Source organism: Phaenicophaeus curvirostris, chromosome 21 (assembly GCF_032191515.1).
Source record: "Phaenicophaeus curvirostris isolate KB17595 chromosome 21, BPBGC_Pcur_1.0, whole genome shotgun sequence".
In the NCBI taxonomy this organism is placed as follows: domain Eukaryota; kingdom Metazoa; phylum Chordata; class Aves; order Cuculiformes; family Cuculidae; genus Phaenicophaeus; species Phaenicophaeus curvirostris.
In genome coordinates, this window is record NC_091412.1 from 10,654,751 (window position 1) to 10,676,109 (window position 21,359).

General features: G+C 54.8%; 1 protein-coding gene across 1 annotated transcript in view; it reads left to right on the forward strand.

Annotated features, from left to right (window-relative positions):
* The window catches only part of RTN4RL1 (reticulon 4 receptor like 1), a 34,025-nt gene extending 13,052 nt beyond the window's left edge, over positions 1-20,973 (forward strand). The window contains exon 2 of the mRNA XM_069874090.1: positions 18,703-20,973. Coding sequence (XP_069730191.1) covers positions 18,703-20,066 — 1,364 coding nt within the window. The 3' untranslated portion in view covers positions 20,067-20,973. The remainder of the gene's footprint in view (positions 1-18,702) is intronic.
* The last annotated feature ends 386 nt before the right edge of the window (positions 20,974-21,359 follow it).

A 21,359-nucleotide genomic window follows, 5' to 3' on the forward strand; every position in this document is an offset into this window, starting at 1 on the left:
ATCCCCAGCGGAGCCGTCTGGGTCCCACCTGGGAGTGAATGAGCAAGCGTAGGGGGGAGGAGGAGAAAGGAAGGGAGGGGAGAAAAAAAATCACATGTTGTTTTTAAGAGGCATTTTTGAGTGAATGCTGAATAGGGTTTGGGAAAATTGCCTTAAAGGCTTGTTCTCTGCAGGGACGGAGCTTTTCATGGAGCATGAGTATTTTGAAACTTAATTGCACATTTGCACGGGCTAGTGTTTTTATTTCTCTCAGGTCTCCGAGGTGGTCTTTGAAGATTGCTGTCTTTCTGTAATGGTTTTCTTTATCTCAAATAAATTCCGCACACCTGCGAGGTGGAGCTGCTTGAAAGAAATGATGTCGAAATTGGCTCTCGATTTAATAAATCTGCAAATGGAGCTGTGAGGTGGCTGGTGGGGCCGGCTGTGCTTCCTCCCTGCTTCCCACCTCTCCTCTCCTGACCTCTCCATCAGCTCGTTGTCATAGAATTGTAGAATAATGGAGTGGTTTGGGTTGGAAGGGACCTTAAAGCCCATCCAGTGCCACACCTGCCATGGGCAGGGACACCTCCCACTGGATCAGGGGCTCCAAGCCCCATCCAGCCTGGCCTTGAACCCCTCCAGGGATGGGGCAGCGATGATTTCTCTGGGAAACCTGGGCCAGGGCCTCCCCACCCTCACAGCAAAACATTTCTTCCTAGGATCTCATCTCAATCTCCCCTCTTGCAGCTGAAAACCCTTCCCCTCGTCCTATCCGCGCACCCCCTGATCAAGAGCCCCTCCCCAGCTTTCCTGTAGGCTTGTGGATTTGGGCTGCGGTGAGTGTGGGACTGAGCGATGTGGGTCCAGACGGCACCTCTCACCCCTGGCAGCCGCAGAGGGGGCTCCGGCTGAATGTCCTGTGGTGCAGACCCCTCTGATGCCCACTGCCCACCGTGTTACCCTGGCACAAACCCACCCGTGCTTCCAGACCCAGTGGCAAAAGCTGTCATCGAGCGGGTGTTCAGAGTGAACTGGGCTGAGGATGATGCTCCAAGCCAAATGCCAACTACACCAAGGACCCTCCTTCAAGGACCCTCCAATGTGTTCTTCCCTGGCCTCACGTTTGGGGTTTGGAGCTGCGGTTTGCTCCAACAGCTTCTCCTGCAGCCATCCACCACGTGCTGCCACCGTTTCTCCGGCTCCGACAGCCCACGCCCCGGCTCCCCAGCTCCCCGGAGGACACTCAGCCAGCTCCCCACTTTGAAGGCAGAGCAGAACGCCCGTGGCACAGTTGAGCGGCGCTGGCTGTGCCGCTGCGGCAGCAGAAACAAATCCCCGGGTGGCTGGGGCAGCGTGTGACGGGCAGTGCCGGCCGTCAGGCGGAGAGGGATGGGCAGCAGCGGGAGTCCACAGACAGGTTAATGGCAGCCGCAGAGGCTGCACAATTGGATTTCGCCTCCCTGTTCCTTAAGGAATCAGCATCCCGCCCTTGCTGCGAAATCCAGCGGTCCCACCGCTCTCCCTGGGAGCCTCGGGGGCCGCGGGGTGACCTGGCACCCATGGAAAAGCACCCAGAAGGCCCCTTCAAATGCTCCCTAGACACGGCGTTACCCGCAGAGGCTGCGTCGCCTGCTGCACAAACCCCGGCTGCTTGCGCTCGCTCGGCTTCAGGCAAACAAGGCGCCGGGCGATTTTATTGCATTGCTGGATTTTGTTCCACTCTGTTATTCGCCACGATTGAATTTGCTGCCGCGGAGGCAGGAGCCGGCCCAGCCGCAGCTCCCTCGCCGCTCCGGTGGGACCGCGACCTTGTCTCTGCGTCTCACTCAGCCTTTGGCTGGGTAATTCAGTGCCGGCTTGGGAGCCGAGCGTTTGTCTTCCTCCCTCTGAGCATCCCAGTGCGTCTGACTCCCTCGCCTGAGCCAGATCCTCGCTCTGCTCCACTTTGAATCGTTGACCTTGTAAATGTTTTCAGGGAAAGCAGCTGCCTTCCCAACTCCCTCCTCTCTCTTTCTCACCCAGTTGTGTCCCTCCATCCTCATCTCCCTGAGTGGCTGTCCAAGTTTTGATGCTGTGAGCATCACCATGGCACCCGGGCCCCTGGGCAGAGCAGAAACGCGCAGCCCCATTATTCAAACCCTCCCCATTCCTCAAACCCTCCCCGTTACGCGAACCCTCCCCAAGTTTTAGTCGGTTCATGGTGTCAGTTGGGAAGCAACACTTCATCTTTCTCCTTCCCTGCTTCTCAGAATTACATAAAAAACACCTCAAGCTCTCCTGAATGGTTTCTCATCCTGGTTTCTCTGTGTGGTGCACCTTTCAGTGCAAGCGCTCTTTGATCAGTGCAAACCCCACGTGGAGGCACTGATGCCCCCGCTCCCCCCGCTGGCACCGTGGCTACTCCAGACTTGCGACTGCGGTTCCATCGCGCCCCCAGCCCTTCACGGAGACACCGAGCCATTCCTGGTGTATTCGGAAGCGCAGCCGGTAGCTCCATGAGTGGCCAAGGGGCAGAGCTGGCCTGGGAGGCTGCTCAAAATTCGCTCTCTCCGTATCACCGGCTGCACCATCGCCTCCGCTCCTTGATTGAATTAGGGGGCTGTAACCCATCTCCCTCCCGGCATGGTCCCTGCCGCGCCGGGCTCAGATGCTGAACTTGAGAACCATAATTTAATAAGTCTGAGGCAGACAGCGCGCTCCGATAGCCGTCGGGATCTCTCGCCTCCTCCCCACCCAGCAACGCGCTGATTTATGCTCCCAAGCGGCAGCTGGGATCTCACCCGGGATTTTTGGTCTGCTGGGATGCATTGCTCTTTTCCCAAAGTGGGAAGCTTGTGGGGTGAGCCGGGAGCAGGAGAGGGGCCGCACGGGCTGCGATTGATGTGGTGTTCGTCTCCACGACCCTGCTGGCCCTTCGTCTGAGGGAGGGAGCAGTGATGGAGAGCAGAGGAACCCCTTGTCCTTACGGCAGCGGCTGCTCTGGGGCTTCCCAGGCGCAACGAGTTAAAAGTTGCAATTAGCAAAGTGCTGACGATGGGAAGGTGGGGTGGGAAGCGAGCGGCGCTAAATGAAACCTGAAAGGTTATTCCATTAAGCGGCAGCGCAGTTTGCAGCTGCGCTCACTTTCCTGGGAGCTGGGGATCCAGGGAAGGATGAGAGATGCTGGGTTGGATGAGGGAGGTTGCTTGAGGATGCTCAGGCACCGGCGACACCTGCGGCACACGGGGCTGTTCTGTGTCCTTGCTAGGAGAGTGACAGCACGAGAAAATTTGGCAGGGGTTTCTTTGTATGTCCCTGAAGGAAGCTGGTCACAGGCTGGCAGGAGCTCAGCACTCACTGGAGTGAAAAATACAGCAGGGAAATCAAAGCAGGAGGGGGACAGGCCTCTTTGTCCCAAGGATGCTCACGCCAGTGCCAGGCGGGGAGCGCGGCGAGGTGGGTGCTGCTGTTCTGCAGCCCCTGTGGCTCCTCCGTGCTGCAGGCAGGATGCTCTCTGCGTCTGCCTGGGGAGGGTTTTGGGGAGCAGCGTGAGCCAGGCTGCCTTTGGCAGGGGATCCTTGCAGCCTGGGGAGACGCTGGGGGCTGCCGGGGGGAGCGGAGCTGGGAGCCAGGCTGGAGAGGAGCTGGGCAGGGTGGAGGTTCCCAGGAAAAGTGTTTCTCTTCCAGCTGAGCAGGCAGGAGCCCTGGCAGGCAGAGGCAGCCAGCAGTGGCCTCTCCGTGCCAGACGCAGCCGTTCCAGCTCTCCGCTGGTGCGACACCGCGGCGCTATTATTAGACTCCAGTAGGTCTCTCTGGGTAGCTGTGAACTCCCTGATGCATCCAGCAGCTTGGCAGATAGCAGGGCAGAGGGGGATCTGACAGCACCGGTGGGGATGAGAGGCCCTGCTGAGCTCAGAGGGGGTGCGGGTAGCAGCAAGAGGTGGTGGAACCCCCTTGGCACAAGGGCGCGGGGAGCTGTGCACCACAGCCTGGGCTGGAAGCAAAAGGCAATTTGTTGTCTAACGAGAAGGACGGGCAGGGATAGGATGAGGGGAGCGGTTTTCAGCTGAAAGAGGGAAGGCTGTGATGAGATCTTAGGAAGAAATGTTTTGCTGTGAGGGTGGGGAGGCCCTGGTCCAGGTCACCCAGAGCAGTGGTGGCTGCCCCATCCCTGGAGGGGTTCAAGGCCAGGTTGGATGGGGCTCGGAGCCCCTGATCTAGTGGGAGTTGTGCCTGCCCAAGGCAGGGGTGGAACTGGATGGGCTTTAAGGTCTCCTCCAACCGAAACCACTCTGTGATTCTATAGGATGGCAGAGATACCCTGGGAACACTCAGAGGTGGTGGCTGGGAGAGATGGTGTCTTAGCAGTGATGCAGGGCACAGTTCTCTACGTGAAGCCGCGCCTCGAAACCACATCTGAATTTCACAGCATCACTCTAAAATGGAAACATGACGTCCCCATCGCCGCTGTCCTCAGCAGGAGGCGTCGGGGAAGCGCGGCAGGGCGGCAGCACACCGGGACACCCCGTCCCACGTCAGAGCAGGGCTGGGGAATCGTGGCATCTCCCCACTCCTACCCTCTCCCCCAGCCTGGTTTCCAAGCAGGAGTGTTTAAATGCCTTTTATGTTGTGACTCAAATGATGAAAGGCCCGAAAATGGGACTAACAAAGACGAGTTGTACTTCAGAATAAAAAAACCCCATGAAAGCAGCAGATGCTGTCATAGGAATAAATTGTATCAACAGCGATCAGATGGGAAGTGAAAAGTCAGAACGGAGTTGCTCCCTCTTTCCCGTTTCCAACTAAAATGTTTGGGTCCATGAGTTTAGCCAGAATCAGGTAGGATGAAAGGCTTTGTCTGACAAGGCATTTCAAAGCATCTGGGAGCCTTCGGAGAAGACGTGGCCACTTGGACAGGGAAATCGAGCCCCTCAGTTTTAATGAGCGTTTCAGTTGCTTTCCTTTATCCTTCTGCCAAGATCTTCCTTCTTTTTTTTTTTTTTTTTCCTTTCCCCTCAAAAAAGCAGATTTCTGCTGCGTGCAATTTGTTTCAACCGTGCAAAACGCGCATTTAAGCAACATGACGTGAGGAGGCCGAGAGTGAAACATCCCTGTCACTCCATACAGCCTGGCCTGTTGCTTCTTGCCAATAAATACCTCCCCGCGGCAGCTGGACTGGCCGTTTGCTCTGCTGCTGGCTTGACACCACGCGCCTGCGGCCAGGACCCAGGCACTGGCACCCTGGTGCAGGACTCTGGCATCTGCACCTTGGTACCAGGAACGTGGCATCTGCACCTCAGTACCAGGAATGTGGCATCTACACCTCGGTACCAGGATCCTGGAATCTGCACCTTGGTACCAGGAGCGTGGCATCTGCACCTTGGTACCAGGATCCTGGCATCTGCACCTTGGTACCAAGATCCTGGCATCTACACCTTGGTACCAGGATCCTGGCATCTGCATCTCGGTACCAGGACCCTGGAATCTGCACCTTGGTACCAGGACCCTGGCACTGGCATCCTGGCACCAGTTCCCTGGCACCCGTTGATGCCGCAGCCTCTTCTTCCTCCCGGTCAGGGCTGGGAAGGGCAGCAGAGCTGGGGAGGCAGCAGCCGCCCTCCTCAGCCTCCCCCAGCCCCCTTTGCAGGAGCGGAGGCGTCCGGCAGAGATGCTCCTTTAGGGGTGGGTTGTGTATTTTACCAACAGCCTAGATGAGCGTTAGTGTGCAGCACTGTGTCCCCAAAGCCTGTGTCTGGTCCCCCCAGACCAGTTTGCCCAGTCCCAGAAGATGCTGGCGGGCTGGGAGGGGGAGGAAGGGATGCTTGCTCACTGCGTAGGGAGCAGGATTGCTTTTGAAGGCAGACAACAGCACCCAAAGCAAACCCTGCTTGTGCTCCGTGAGCCAGCGGGCACGAACCCCGTGGCCATCCCTCATCCCTCCATTTCTGCCAACTGAGCAGCTCCAAAAAATGGATGTTGCTGTCCCAGCAGCCAGACATCAGAGCATCCCCCAGCCCTTCTTCAGCTCCTTAGCCAGGTCGGATGCTCTCACTGCTCGGCCATACCCTGCTTTTTTCTCTCTCTCAGTTTTAGTCTGTGGCAGCATTCCTAGCAGGAGTTTGGGGCTGGGGACTCCAGCCCATCCATCCCCAGCAGGAACATCTGCTCCTGGAGAGGCTCAGGTACCACCAGCACAGCGGTGCACCTGTACTAGCCTGCGCTTCACCCTTTTTTTTGGATGCTGTGGGGTTTTTTTCTTCCATTTCTGGCTCACCTGCCTCATCCTTGGATGGTCCTGGGGGATGGATTGGCAAGGGTCTGATGCCCGACTTGTCCGTCCCACTCCTAGTGCCTGCGAACAGCGGGGCGGGTGGCTTCGTGCCAACGTCCTTGCATGTAGAATCATAGAATTCAGTGTGTCTTGCGCTCACCGTTATTACCTAGCGGAGAAGGGATCATAACAGGATTTATGACGACTTACTGAGAAACAGGCTCTGATTAGCTTAAAGGGAAGCGATGGGAGCCACGCGAGGGGCGCTGGCAGCTGCCAGCAGCAGGGAAAGGCTCCAAAAAGCAGAGGGTGAGTGAGCCCAGCCCTCGCCACATCCCCCAGCGTGGCAGCCTGGCCGGGAGGATTGTGCTGTGCATTGAACAGGAGCCCTGCCTGTCATGGGGAAAGCAAGGACATTGACTTTGAGTGTTTAATTGGCTCCTAAAGCAGTAGGAAATCGCCAGAGCCAGTGGAGAGGTAGGACCGCAGGGCTGGTGCGGTCTTCTTCTTGCCTCACCCCACATTTAGGGGGGCTTGGCAGCCGGGCAGCACCTCCGTGCCCATACACCCCCCTCCAGCCCCTCTGCACGCTCACACATGGCCCCACGCTGCGTGAAAGCCCAGTCTCTGTGGTGGCTGCAGGTCACAGCCTCTCTGAGCATCACCTCAGCTCCTATACACTCCCTTCAGCTCATGAACACTTCTCCCGGGGCTCCACACTGGACGCACAAACATTGTCCTGGACGCACAGTGTCCTTCCCCACCAGCTACAAACCACCCAAATAATCCACTCAGTTTGGGGCCAGGGTCACCTCCCATTCCCTGCTCCCACCTGTGACCGGTGCAGAGCAGGTTCCACTTCTCAGCATCTTTCAGCATCTCCTCTTCCCTCCCCAGCTCCTGCAACGATTTACCATCTCCCTATCTCTCTTTCCCTCTGTGACTGGATCGCACGCGCACTATAATTAATAGAAATTAGACTGTCGAGACCTTGCAGCCCCCATCCCGTAATTACTTGGCCTCGCTGCATTCGAGGCACAAAGATCGGCAGCGAGCTCAGAAGCCACTGGTGATGGCAACACATCCCCTTAACAAGCTATTTTTATTAAGCTTTTAATGCAGGCACTCGTGTGCCGCTGGGGGATGTGCAGCATCGCCACAAAGTCCGCTCCCAGGGGACGCGCGGGGGGATATTTTGGGATGAAATACCGGCATCGGAGCTAGACAAAGGATATCAGCAAAGTGCCGCGTCCCGACCACGCTCATCGCTTGCACATTAATTTCTGGCTCCTCACCATCCCAGGCGCCCGCCGGCCAGCGATACAGATTTCAGGGGCTTGGCAAAGCGTTGATGCTCGGGGAGTGCCTCGTCCAGCCCTCAGCTCCCCACATCCCCCTGCACCCCGAGAGCCAGGCAGGAGCAGAACGATGCCCAGCATCTACCTGGGCACGCGCCATCTCCCCACCGGCTCATTAAACCTCTTAACGAGGCACGGGTCGGCCCCGGCTGCTGGGCAGAGGAGCAGTGGAGCACAGCTATTCACACCGCTCGGCTTTTATCACTGTGCTTTTCACAAGCCGGTAAAAAGTTCAGTGCAAAGCACAGGAGAGGTCTCTGAAAGGCAGCAGCGCTCACGACCCAGCGCGCTGGCGCGCGTCTCCGTGGGGAGCGGGGGTTTTGCCTACGTCCGTGATGCTCAATCAGCTGCCAACCCACAGGGATGTTCACTTGGAGGGCTCGTAGCATCTTGCAGCCACGCCGAGAGACCTGGGGAAAGGTGCTGCTGCTCGTTGTGGGTGTGGGAGAGAGACCCGAGGCTGCGGGCTGGGCTCCAAGTGATGCCATCCCTTTTTTTCCCCCTTTGTGGGAAGAAAAAATGTGACAGAAGTGGTGGCTTTGATGCCCACCTGTCAGTCTCCTTCCCCCCTGCTGCAGCCGGAACGATGAGCCACTGAATGGGGAAGAAGGGATGTAACGGGCTCCAATTTGCCCTCTTCTCCACCAAATACAAGGACATCCAGTAAATCTGAAATGCAGAAAGGCTGAAAAGGGATGAAAGGGAGCCTGCGCGGCACGGTACATAATTGGCTTGCGGATCTTGGTGGCACAGGACACTGCTGGGGTCGGGACCTCGGCAGGATTACACGTTTGTAGAGCTAATGCTCTCCCTATTAGCCGTGCTCGCATAAAAACACCACAGAAGAGCCCTTCGACTCCCTGTTTCGGGCCACCACCCGCTCCCTGCTCCCTCCGGGTCCATCCAGCGCATCCCTGGGTTTCTGCAGCTTCCAGTTTTTGCATCTCTTGTGGATGTGGGCTGGCTGGCAGGGCAGCCGAGCGTGCACCGAGAGCCCGGGCAGCTGTCACTTTGCTCTTCCATCTCACATTTGCTCTGTTCTGGCTGTATTTCTCATCCTAAAGAAACTCTCCGTAGGTCCTAGCCAGCCGCTGGCAGGGAAATGAGCTGGTGAATCCGCTTTCGCTACACATGAGCTTGTTCTGCATTTGATACCGATCTGGCTGGTGCTCATCTGGGGTGGGTTTGGTCATTTCATCTGCAATTGTTTTGCTCTAAAGCATCTCGGAGGGCTTGCTAGCCGGCTGGTTTACTAAGGACTCTGTCTTTATTACTGCTGTGAATGAATTACTTTGCATTTCTGTGAATGGGAAGGAAAACTTGTCACCTCAGGACAAAAAGGGAGTGGAAGTATCTGATGATCCCCTGAGACGCTTCAGACAATCCACTAAGCTCAAGTCATCCTCCTCTATTTCTCTCTCCTGGGGCAATTGGAATTATTAGTCTCTTCTCAAGGACCTCAAGATCTCTCTGTCTGTTGCCAATTCCCATCCTGGCTTCGCTGCAGGATGCTCTGCATCCCACCAGAGCCCCATCCCGCATCAGGAACCAGCGGAGGATGCCTGGTGCCTGCTGGCGGTCAGGCTGATAGTACCTGGAGCTGGGAAAGCCCATGGCTGTGTCTGAAATCCTTCAATATCCACGCCACGCTCTGCTGGGCAACTCTGTCCTCTCCCACAGGAGCATCGTGGTGTCCATCGACACCTCCAGCCGCAGCAGCACCCGAGGACACATCCATCCATAAAGCCAGACACGCCGTTTCCCCCTGTCGTGCCTTCTCTCTGGGAAGGTCCCAGAGGCTTTGGAGATGCCGGTGCATTATGTGAGACGGGATAAGACACGGAGGCACAATAAACCCTCCGGCAGCGGGGAAAGGCGAGTCAGGGAAAGAAGATTACCTCTTCTCCCTAGCGTCCCACACGACACATGGGAATGGTTTTAAGCTGAAAGAGAAGAGATTGAGATTGAGATGAGAACTCGGGAAGAAATGTTTTGCTGTGAGGTCGGGGAGGCTCAGGTTGCCCAGAGAAGAGGTGGCTGCCCCATCCCTGGAGGGGTTCAAGGCCAGGTTGGATGGGGCTTGGAGCAACCTGGTCCACTGGGAGGTGTCCCTGCCCAGGGCAGGGGTGGAACTGGATGGGCTTTGAGGTCCCTTCTGATACAGACCATTCCATGATTCTGTGATTCGATTCTATTCTATTGATCTGCATCCCATGCAGCCTCTGATTTAGATGATCTCCTCCCCAGTCCTGCCTCTGGGGCTCCACACCAGGTTTGTGCCCTGTGCCTGCAGCCCTAGGACCAGCCGCATCCCAGCAGCCGCGCTCCAAGGGCATCGCTGCGGTGGAAGGTGAGCTGCAAACTGGGGTTAAGCAGAGCAGATTACGTGGGAAAACACTTTCTACACTCCCTCTGTTCCTGCATATGTTAGTCCTGAAACAAGCATTTAAATTAAACAAGTTTCTATAGCTGTGTTTCCAATCCCACAGCCTCTTCCACTGTTGGCATCCTTTTTTTTCCTCCTCTTTTTCTTCAGCTCGAGCAGCGGGAGGAGGAGATGCAGACACAGAGAGGAGTGCTAATTAAACAGGGAGTTCCACATTAGGGTACAAATCCTCTGGACCAGCACAAACCCAGCCAATTTCTGTATTTATTTATTATTTTTTCAGCACAATTGTAATTTCCAGTGGTGCCTCCAGCACAGGGAGAGAGTTCAGGGGCTGCTCTAGGAGAGGATTAGCGCGCTGGAAGCATTATTACTTTCCTTCGCTGTGAATTCAGGAGTGATTCCCTGATGGCTGCACTCTATATAGAAGTGAATCGGTGCTAATTTGTTTTTGAGGATCACACATCCACCAACATGTGAAAGACAATCCTTCCTCTCGATGTATATTTCAAGGCATTGCTACAGCAAACAAGGAGAAATAAGCAAGCAAAGGAAGCCAGATCTCCCTCGCCCTGAGAGCCAGAGCTGGAAAAGCGGGGACTTGAATTTGGTTTTGCTCATTTGAGTTGGTGCTGAGTCTTTTCGGGACCGCGTTGGGTTTTGGCTGTGGCGATGGGCAACGGGGCTTGGGCATCTCTTGCATGGAAAACCTCAGGGATGTCAAATCAGCCAGGATCTCAAAGAGCCTGAGCACAAAAGGTTCCGTTTTTAATCTTTTTCCCTTTTAAATCCTCCTCGAGTTTAACTGCAAGAGAGGACTAAATGAACTAATTAAATCCATAAGGACGGAGGGGCTGGTACCTGGCAGGAGAGCAGCAGCCCCACCACCCAGCGCTCGGCTCTCTTTGTTTCTGTGATTCAGAGGGACGCAGTCCGCGGGGAGATATCAGAGCCGGCTGAAATGGAAGACAAAGCTATTGTTTCAAACAGAGTTATTGATTTTTACATTATTACACTATGAAATTTATGGTCTGGTTTCAAACTGCAATAGGAGTTAATGACCACCATCCAGAAACTTCCAGGTGACCTTGGCCTTGACTTTGGGGGAGGAAGGTGGATAGCTCCTCATACCGGGTCAGCACATGCAAAATGAGCTTGCAGCGTCCTAAAGGACTTGATTTTGGGGTGCTGCTGACCCCGGGGCTCTGCCCTGAGCTTTAGCTCGCAGCAGACTCCAAGCTGACCAAGAGCAGTGATGGAGAGGGGGAACTGGGCCTTCTCAGCTCCAGATAAAAGCCGTTTCTGCCCTGAAGCTGTACTTTGCACCTCTTGAAGCCCCCATCCAGAAGCACCGTGATGCCCCCAGAGCTCCTGAGCATGGTTCTCCATCCTTAACTGCCCACCCGGCGTAGCTTGGCTCACCAAGGGTTTGCTGTGGTCCATCACCGCTGGAGAAATGCAAACCAGGAGGCTCCGGGATGGCTGAGAAGCACCCAGGGAGGAGGAAACATGGCCTGGAGCAGGAGAAACCCTATTAGAGGGGAAAGCCTGCAGAGGACTTGGCCCGTTCCTGGTGCTGGCCAACCCTCCTGTATCGATTGCATGAGTTGGATTTGCTTTTTAATGTCAGGGCTCCCAAAGCAGGGTCAGGGTGACCAAGAGGATGTTCATACCAGTTAGGACAAGAGAAACCAGTGACACAGAATGGTTTGTAGCAGTTACAGCACTCTCCAGTCTAAAGCTTTTGCCTGGCTTTCCTTTAAATGGTACCCCTCGATGCAACTTTTGGCACCAGCCTCTTCTCTAAGCCTTTCTTAGCAATATCCCTTCCAAATTTCCTTGTATGCTTCTTCCTCTGGGAACAGTCTTTCCACTTGCCAGCAAAGGAAGGCAATTTCCAGCTGCTGGAGAAGGTTTTTTCCTTGTAGTACCTTCTCCCTGGAACATCCCTGATGCTGCACCCTGAGCTGAAGTCGTGGGAAGCCGGTAGCCTCCAAGCTCATCTTCTGCCTCGGAGGTCATAATTGCCATTAAATCACAGCTTGCCTAACCAAATTATGCAAAACCGAAATTATCTCCAATGATTTTTATGTTGCTGAGACGTTCCAGAACTGCCGGGGTGATGACTGGGGGATTGGGAGCAGCTGTCACTCCATCAGAAACCATAACTCCAAACAGCTGGGATCTGTCAGTTATTTATGACACCGGTTGGAGAAAAAAACCCAAATGCTGAAGGTGGCTGGGTAGCTGCCACTCTCCGGCTGCGAGGCAGCTTGTGCAGAAAGCGAAGCTCGGGGCCAGTGGCCCGGGGAGCAAACCCGACAAGGATGCTCCTGCTGCCAAGCGCTGCAGGACCGCGGCACCGAAAGGGCTTTGCGGAGAGGCTGAAACAAGCTGCTGCTCACAGGGGAATTTAGTCTTTGTGACAGGCAAGACGGGCTTGTTTATTTTATCCTCTGCGTCGCAAAAAGGAAGAGGGAAAAAGCCCCGCAGCACTGAACATGGGTCTGACACCGCTTTGTCAAACCCTCTCGGATCTGAAGTTTCGCTCTTGGCTCGCGCCCGGTTGCCGTCGCTGCTCCGGCCTTGCCTTTCATCATCCTTCGCTTGGCAGATGAAATTGTGAATATTTGAGGCTTCTTTTTCCTCCCTAAACAACCATTTCTCTCCACGGCTGTGCCAACATCCCATTTGGAGCTAGCTCCCCACTTTCAAAGTGCCTTTTCCCCCGGGGGTCGCAGTCGTGTCGTTGTGCCCCAGTTCACTCGAAGCAGATTTAGAAAGAGTCCTTTGATAGATCCAGGGTGCGAGCGGGGCAGGAAAATCTCTCTCTGGAGCTCGTTGACAGCGACTGGTGGTGTTACACCAGGTGTGAATTTGGCTTCAAGAAGAGGGTGAGTGATGAGCAAGCTTCTGCCTTTTTGATAATCCCAGCTGCGAGCAGGAGCCAGATGCTTTGTCCCCCACTTGTAGCTTGCCCTGGTTAAGTATTATTATTTATATTATGTAGTAGCTATACATAGTGTTTTATGGCAGTAAAGATACATAAATCAGCAACCAGAAGACGAGGGCTTTGCTCTAAAGAGCTTATAAATCTAACAGCTTGAGCAGCTCCGGTAATGGACATAGTAAGCAGGCAGTCAAGTTGCATGTAGACATGAGCTAAGATGGGTGTCCCAAAGCAGATGGTGCTTTAGGAGAGATTTGAAAGAGAAGCAAGCCGCTCCGTCCTCTCGAGCGGATCCTGATGAAGAATTAGACAGGCAATGACCCATATAGCTTGTCCGGGTGGAGAGGGGTAAGTGTCCATCTGCGAACAGCAGCTCACAAAGAGGGACCGGGCAGGGGGTGGTGAGGGCTCGTGGCAAGGTTGCCTTCTGGGGGCTCTGCAGGTGTATCCATCCCCCCTGACGCCAAAGCACCTATTCTTGTCCTATGTGATTTAGAATCATAGAATCACAGAGTGGGTTTGGTTGGAAGAGACCTCAAAGCCCATCCAAAGCCATGGGCAGGGCCACCTCCCACTGGATCGGGGACTCCAAGCTCCATCCAACCTGGCCTTGAACCCTTCCAGGGATGGGGCAGCCACCCCTGCTCTGGGCAGCCTGGGCCAGGACCTCTCCATCCACACAGCAAACCATTTATTTCTAAAATCTCATCTCAATTTCCCCTCTTGTAGCTGAAAACCGCTCCCCCTCGTCCTATCCCTGCACTCTCTGACCAAGAGCCCCTCCCCAGCTTTATTCTTCCCCTCGTGCCCGAGACTCCTAATAAAATTAAGACGCGGTACATCTTCCTAAATAAACCAAGGCTCTGCCTTGCTTATAGATACAATAGAGCGTTAAAAGCTTTAAAAAGAAAGGATGCTGCCGGCGCAGGTGCAGCCTGGGTCGAGCGGTGCCTGCAGAGCAGAGCCAAGGCCAGCATCCCTTCCAACCTTCCCTCTCCAGATCCTGGGTCTCAAACCATCGTCTTTCTTCTCTTTCTTCCTTCCTGCGCTGGGAGGAACCTGGGCCGGGCTGGAGGGAGCTGGGCTGTGGCCGAGCCCGTTGGCTCCGGGCGTCTGCGTTCTCCTGGCCGCTTTCAGCTCTTGCACAAATTGAGGCTTCACGCTAAATGCATTATGCTGTATAACAATTAATCCCGTGCTACATATAGAAAGTCCTTACTCATCAATAATGCATGCGGGAGGAGTGATTTTCACTCTCCGTAATAAGACTAAGACAATGGAAACAAGCAGGTAATGGAGAACATTTATAACGATGTTAATCTAATAATGAGTCTAATGCTGTTAAAAGTAAGACTGCAAACTGGACGCATCCAAGGATGAATTATTTCAAGCATTCATTAACCGATGCCTAATTAATGCCTAATTAGAGAGATGCTACATGGGAAATGGTCTGGACAGTCGGACAAATCCATTCCAATCATTGAAACCTGAGTCGAAAGCAGGAGGCGGCAGAAGGACACGGCGAGCAGAAGCCGGGGTGACACAGCGGATCAGTGGGAGAAAGCCAGGAGATAAACACCCCCGTGCTGGTTTTATCCGTGTCAGCAGGGCTTTGTTTTTATTCACTTCACCGGCGGGTTTCTGTAGGATTTTCCTGTGCTGCTTTTGAAGCTCTCCCTCCCCGGTGAGCTCCGACACACATGCTGGTGACCCTCCACCTGCCTCACAACCTTTACAAGATGAAGTCAAAAGGGCTGCGGCAGGAATAATGAGTCCAACAAGTTAGGGAGGGTGTAACACTCAGGATTGCTGGGCTGGGACCTCTCGGGAAGCACAGGGAGACCCAAGTACTCCCAGCTGTCTTATCTTGGTGGGGCTCGGCTGCTGGACATCGCGATGCAGCCTCAGGAGCTTCATAGTTCCACGCAGCCTCTTCGTTTCTCGGGGGGGTCTAATTCCCAGATCTAACCTGTGACCAACCTCAGGGCATTCCAGGAGCAGCATTCTGTAACTCTAGGCAATCAGCAGGTTTTATGGGCTTGGAGAGGAAGCGTTCTTGATGAGACCACGTGCTTTGAGTGCCTCCACTGGGTACTCCATACATTTCCTCTTTTCAAGTCCTGCCCACCTAATTATTATTTCTTCTAAGTATCTGTCCTTCGTTTCCCCATTCTCGTTACCCCTGAGTTGCACCAGGGAGGCAGAAAGACATCCCCAAATTTTCTTCCTACCATCGCACTCTTGGGAAGCTGAGAACCAGTAACAACCCAGACCGTCCACACTGCCGTTCATGACTCAGAATCACAGAATCACCAGGTTGGAAAAGACTCATCAGATCATCGAGTCCAACCATCCCCATCAATCACTAACCCATGTCCCTCAGCACCTCGTCCACCCGTCCCTTAAACCCCTCCAGGGAAGGGGACTCAACTCCCTCCCTGGGCAGCCTCTGCCAGGGACCAATCACCCTCTCTGTGAAAAGTTTTTTCCTAATGTCCAGCCTGACCCTCCCCTGGTGGAGCTTGAGGCCATTCCCTCTCGTCCTGTCCCCTGTCCCTTGGGAGAAGAGCCCAGCTCCCTCCTCTCCACAACCTCCTTTCAGGGAGTTGCAGAGAGCAATGAGGTCTCCCCTCAGCCTCCTCTTCTCCTGGCTAAACACCCCCAACTATCTCAGCCGTTCCCTGTAAGGCCTGTTCTCCAAACTCTTCTGCAGGAGCCACATCTCCCTCTCCATAGGAACTCCAGCCACGAGCTCACAAATGCCTGTCAATTTAAGAGATGCACTCAGTTCCCCCTGACCTTTAACTCCGGAGTTCTCCCGGCACGCAGGGCAGGAGCCTCTACCTTGGCCGTGCTCCAGGGAGACCCAGGCTGCCTCGGTCCATCACCGCACGTTGCTAACAGCCGCCTGTCATCACCTTCCCAATACGTGAAATTGGGAATGCTCCGAGGTCCCTGCCCGGCTCCACCTCCCATCAGTAAATCCCATTAGCCTGGCAACTGTTGTGTCACGGAGGAGCACATAAAACTATTGTTTGGAAGCACTATGTAATCTTCCAACCTGCTGCTTATAGCTGGGAGATGGTTTATTGATTCAAACCCTTGTGATTTGGTATTTGCAATAACAGACTCCGCATGTGGGAGATCGTCATGGTGCTTGTGCCTGGCAGGATTTTACTAATAAACCTAAGACCTACAGAAGGCTCCGTGCTCTGGTGTCACCAAGGTGAGATGGGGAGCACGGAGCTGTCCCACCTTGGCGAAGCCCGTCTGTAGGTGAAACCCCCAGCACAACGTATCCGCAGGCAGAGATTTATCATAGAATCACCAAGTTGGAAGAGACCCACCGGATCATCGAGTCCAACCATTCCCATCAATCACTAACCCATGTCCCTCAGTGCCTCGTCCACCTGTCCCTTAAACCCCTCCAGGGAAGGGGACTCAACCCCCTCCCTGGGCAGCCTCGGACAGGGACCAATGACCCTTCCCGGGAAAATTTTTTTCCTGATGTCCAGCCTGACCCTCCCCGGTGGAGCTTGAGGCCATTCCCTCTCGTCCTGTCCCCTGTCCCTTGGGAGAAGAGCCCAGCTCCCTCCTCTCCACAACCTCCTTTCAGGGAGTTGGAGAGAGCAATGAGGTCTCCCCTCAGCTTCCTCTTCTCCAGGAGAAACACCCCCAGCTCTCTCAGCCACTCCTCATAAGGCCTGCAATCTTATCTTCCCCGTCGTTACCTGGCACTCGGATAATCCCAGCATCGCCAGGATTCTGCTGTTTCCCAGGCTGTGCTCGCACGGCGAGTTGCCGCGAGGGCTCCCGATTTGGCAGGGAGCGCTCGGTGCCGGCACGATGCTCCCACCAGCCCAGCCCCTCTCTCGCTGCAAAGGCACGACAGCAACGCCAAAACGGTGCGGCGGTGACTTGGAGAAGGTTCCTTTTCCTACACGGCCGTAGGAGTTGCTGCAAATTAAACGTTCCCCACTTAGAGCCCCTTTCTGGCAGCGGCACAGGGATGAGACATCCCTCCTGGTAGCCGGTGCTCAATTTCTGAAGGGCAGCGCCTGGAAGAAGTCCCCCGCTTCTCATCGCAGCCAAGGCTCGGTCCAACGCTTTGGCTAGCGATGCTATTTTTTTCCTCTATTATCAGCCCAGTCAGAGATGCCTGCCTCTTACTGGTGATTTATGGACAGTTGGAATAACCCAGTTTATCTCCAGACGTGACAACTTTGCCTCGAAAGGACGGGTCCAGATGGACGGGTCACCTGCTGTTAACTATATGGTAATAGATCTCCTTACCAGGCAAAAGGCGACGGCAACCACAGAGTTATATTTCAAACACAATTAGTAAGAAAACAGCGAAAGGATTTTCGCCTCCCACTCGTATTCAGCTGTAGGCACTGAAAAGAGGGACTGTAAAAGCCCAAGGGGTCCAGGCTCGTGGACTGGCTGGTGATAATGACATGGAGTAATTAGAGATGAACTCCACTTCCACTCTCGTTTTTCAGATTATTACAAGCCGAGTGCGAGGCGGGACTCACGGGCAGGATGGCACCGGCAGCTGTAGGCTGCTCCCGTGTTCCTCCTCTTCCCTGTGAAGTCCAGAGGCAGAATTCATTAGACATGAGCAAATTTTGTGTGTAAGAGGGGAAAAAAAAAAGCGCCAAATCTAGGAGGAAAATCTGAATGAGAAATGACAAGTCTGGTGCAACGAGTCTGAAAAGCCACTCGGTGCAGAAGGAGTAGCCTGAAAGCAAGCCTGGTGCGAGGAGTGGGAGCGAGACGGGAACGGGGAGGCGAAAGCAGCGCTCTGAGAGCTGAGCAGAGGGAGGGGATGATTATTGCCTTGCTCACCGCTTCTTCTCCGCAGCGAGAAAGCTCTGGTCACAAGCACACACTGTAGCATTAGAGGATGCAATATGCTTTGCCACAGGACATCCATTTAAAAATATGTCTAAGCATCCCACTTCCAAGCGGAGTTTGCAGCTCAGCCTTTTCCACCAACTGCTGACAACGTATTTCCCTGCAAATCTCTTGGTTCTCGGGGTGGATGGGGGCGTCTGACAACCGTAGGAGAAGGAGACGCTGGGGCTGGGGCTGCGCCTTCGGGGCAGCTGGGTGTGCGGGGCAGATGTGCTGCACATCTGTAATTGAATCACAGAATCACCAGGTTGGAAGAGACCCACCGGATCACCGAGTCCAACCATTCCCATCAATCACTAACCCATGTCCCTCAGCGCCTCGTCCACCCGTCCCTTAAACCCCTCCAGGGAAGGGGACTCAACCCCCTCCCTGGGCAGCCTCGGACAGGGACCAATGACCCTTTCTGTGAAAATTGTAGGGAATTACTAGAACTCTGTACCTTTTCCTCTCTGATACGTAAGCACAGGCAATTTAAGAGATGCGTTACGGGAGGGGTAGGCACCTCTCGAGGGTTTGTGTCTCCTGTTCTCCTCTCACACATAGGTGCGACTGCAGGCAAAGGGCTTCGCTTCCAGCGCGAATTCCCCCGAGGAAGTTTCTCCTGCTCGGTTGGGGCTGGAAGTGCAACCACCTGCGTGCCGCAGGCAGGGCGAGGAGGCAGGGAATACTCCATACATCACGTTTAAACGACTGCGGGTGATGAGCCCACTCATCACCGCCGCGTGGGTAATTCATGAGTACAGAGGAGGGCTGAGTTAATTGGAGGCGTTTTTCACTCGGAATAGTCCCCGCGGCAGCGATGGGTGGGTGGAAGGTGCCCGAGTCCCTGCTGACGCCGCTCTCCCCTCCTCTCTCTGCGCAGGGGGGTTTGCGGAGCTGCTGCTGGTGCTGCTGGGGCTGAAGGTGCCCGGCGCCCTGGGCTGCCCCACCGACTGCGTCTGCTACCCGTCCCCGATGACCGTCAGCTGCCAGGCTCACAACTTCGTCACCATCCCCGAGGGCATCCCCGAGGACAGCGAGAGGATCTTCCTCCAGAACAACCAGATCACCTTGCTGCTGCGGGGCCACTTCAGCCCCTCCATGGTCACCCTCTGGATCTACTCCAACAACATCACCTTCATCGACCCCAGCACCTTTGACGGGTTCGTCAACCTGGAAGAGCTGGATCTGGGGGATAACCGCTACCTAAGGGCTTTGGCTGCAGACACTTTCCAAGGGCTGGTGAAACTCCACGCCTTGTACCTGTACAAGTGTGGGCTGAGCTCCCTCCCCAGTGGGATATTCGGTGGCCTCCACAACCTGCAATACCTTTACCTGCAAGACAACCACATCGAGTTCCTTCAGGATGATATTTTTGTTGACTTGGTTAACCTCAGCCATCTTTTTCTCCATGGAAACAAGCTCTGGAGCCTCCATCAGAACACGTTCAGGGGACTAATAAACCTGGATCGGCTGCTCATCCATCAAAATCAGCTGCAGTGGATTCACAGGCGGGCTTTTCACGACCTCCGAAGATTGACCACCCTTTTCCTGTTCAATAACAGCCTCTCGGAGCTGCAGGGGGACTGCCTGGCCCACCTGGGAGCCCTGGAGTTTCTCAGGCTGAACGGGAACCCCTGGAGCTGCGACTGCAAAGCCCGTTCGCTCTGGGAATGGCTGCACAGGTTCAGAGGCTCCAGCTCCAGCGTTATCTGCGAGTCCCCCGAGCAGATGCACGGCAAGGACCTCAAGGTGCTAAGAGCAGAAGACTTTAGGAACTGTTCGGGGTCCGAGTCGCTCCACCAAATGAAAACACACACTTTCTCCACGGCCGACAGAGGAGCCTCCAAAAGCCACCACCCACACCACTCCTCCAAGGAGAAGGGGAAGGAGAGAGGGGCCGAGAACAGTTTGCACAGCAGCCAACCCGCTGCCCCCGCCGGCTCCCGGCCGGGCTACCGCAAACCCGGCAAGAACTGCACCAGCCACAAAAGCCGCAACCGAACCTCCAAACCGGTGTCCTCGGGGCCGCGGAAAAACGGGCACGAGGTGCCAGACTATGTGCCTGATTATCAGCACAAATACAGCTTCGGGGCGATGGCCACGCTGCCCCCCAGGCGCAGGGGTAAGTGCACGCGGCGGACGCCCCTCCGCGCGCCCAGCGGGGTGCAGCAGGCAGCCGGCTGCGCGGGGCTGCGCGCCTCGCTCCTCGTCTTCATGCTGGTGTTCGCGGCCGTCGTGCGCTGAGCCCCCGGCGGCGGACGGAGCGGAGCTGCACTGCCACCAATCTACAAAGGACCAGAGTTTCTTTTCTTCTTCTTTTTTTGTACGCGGCGAGCGTTGGCCTGGCGAAGGGAAGAACGTTGTCTCGGCTTCTGATGGTCTCTCCGTGCCCGGCCGGGCTGCCAACGCGGACTGTGCCGAAAGCAGTGGGAGCGGATTGAAAGGCATTAACACACCTCGTCACAAACAGCCTAACCGAGCACCTACAACAACAAAAAGCCAACCTAACAAAAACCCAGAGAACGGGGATGGTAGCCAATTCGTCGGTGACGACAACCGGACGCATGGACTGTATCCGCGCTCTTGGGAAACTCCGTTCGTTCGAGAGCGCTCCAAACGACCCCTCCAATTACCGAAAGGAACATCATTGCTGTAAAAATGATCACCAATTAAGCCTACACTATCGCGCTGAAAGTGAGTGCAAGGACACCGATATCGATGTAATAAGGACACTGGTTCTCCCACGTTTTAGCCCTTTTGGCTCCAAACCCAGAGGCCAACGTTGGCTGGGAATCTCTTAGAAGACAATCTCAAACCCCTGACTATCTCAGGCATCACAGCGGAACAGGGCTTGCCTGCTGGGCTTGGAGTTGCCAACAACCAAAGGAAAGACTGATTAGAGGTGGAATTCAAACCCAACACTTACAGAATCGAGGGTACCCACAGGAGGTGCGTTTTTTTTGTAACCGTGTTCACACACCTGAAAAAAAAACCAACCCAACAAATGCACAGGCTCCCCCGCTTCCCCTCAATTATCCATATGTATGTCTTATAATGTTTATAAACTATATGGAAACTATATCTGCAGAACTAAGGATCGTATCGTTGAATTTATAGCAGCAGACCAGTATATGATTTATTTTTTTTTTTCCTCAAGAAAACCAACCGGCAGCAGTGCCTACAGATGCTGAAAGCCATCGGGCGGGCTCAGTACGCACGGGGGAACCACAACGGACCAATGTTCTCAGCAATTCAGAGCGCTAAACTTTGGGAGGGGAAGGGGGGGTTGGTTGTATGCGATGCAGCAAAGTCCATATCCAGAAAGCCAAAACTCACCCTTTACGTCCTAATTTGTAACCAGGGCAGGGGGAGAGAGAGAGAGAGAGATATGGATGAGTCCAAAATCATATCTAGCCATAAGAGCTCTGTCTCCGGAGAGAGCGCCGCGAGGCCCCGGGGAGCAGAGGGGCTTTCAGGGGGCTGGAGGCTGAGAGGAGCTTCCCAGCCGCGCTGGTGGCGTGAGGACCTTTATAGCTG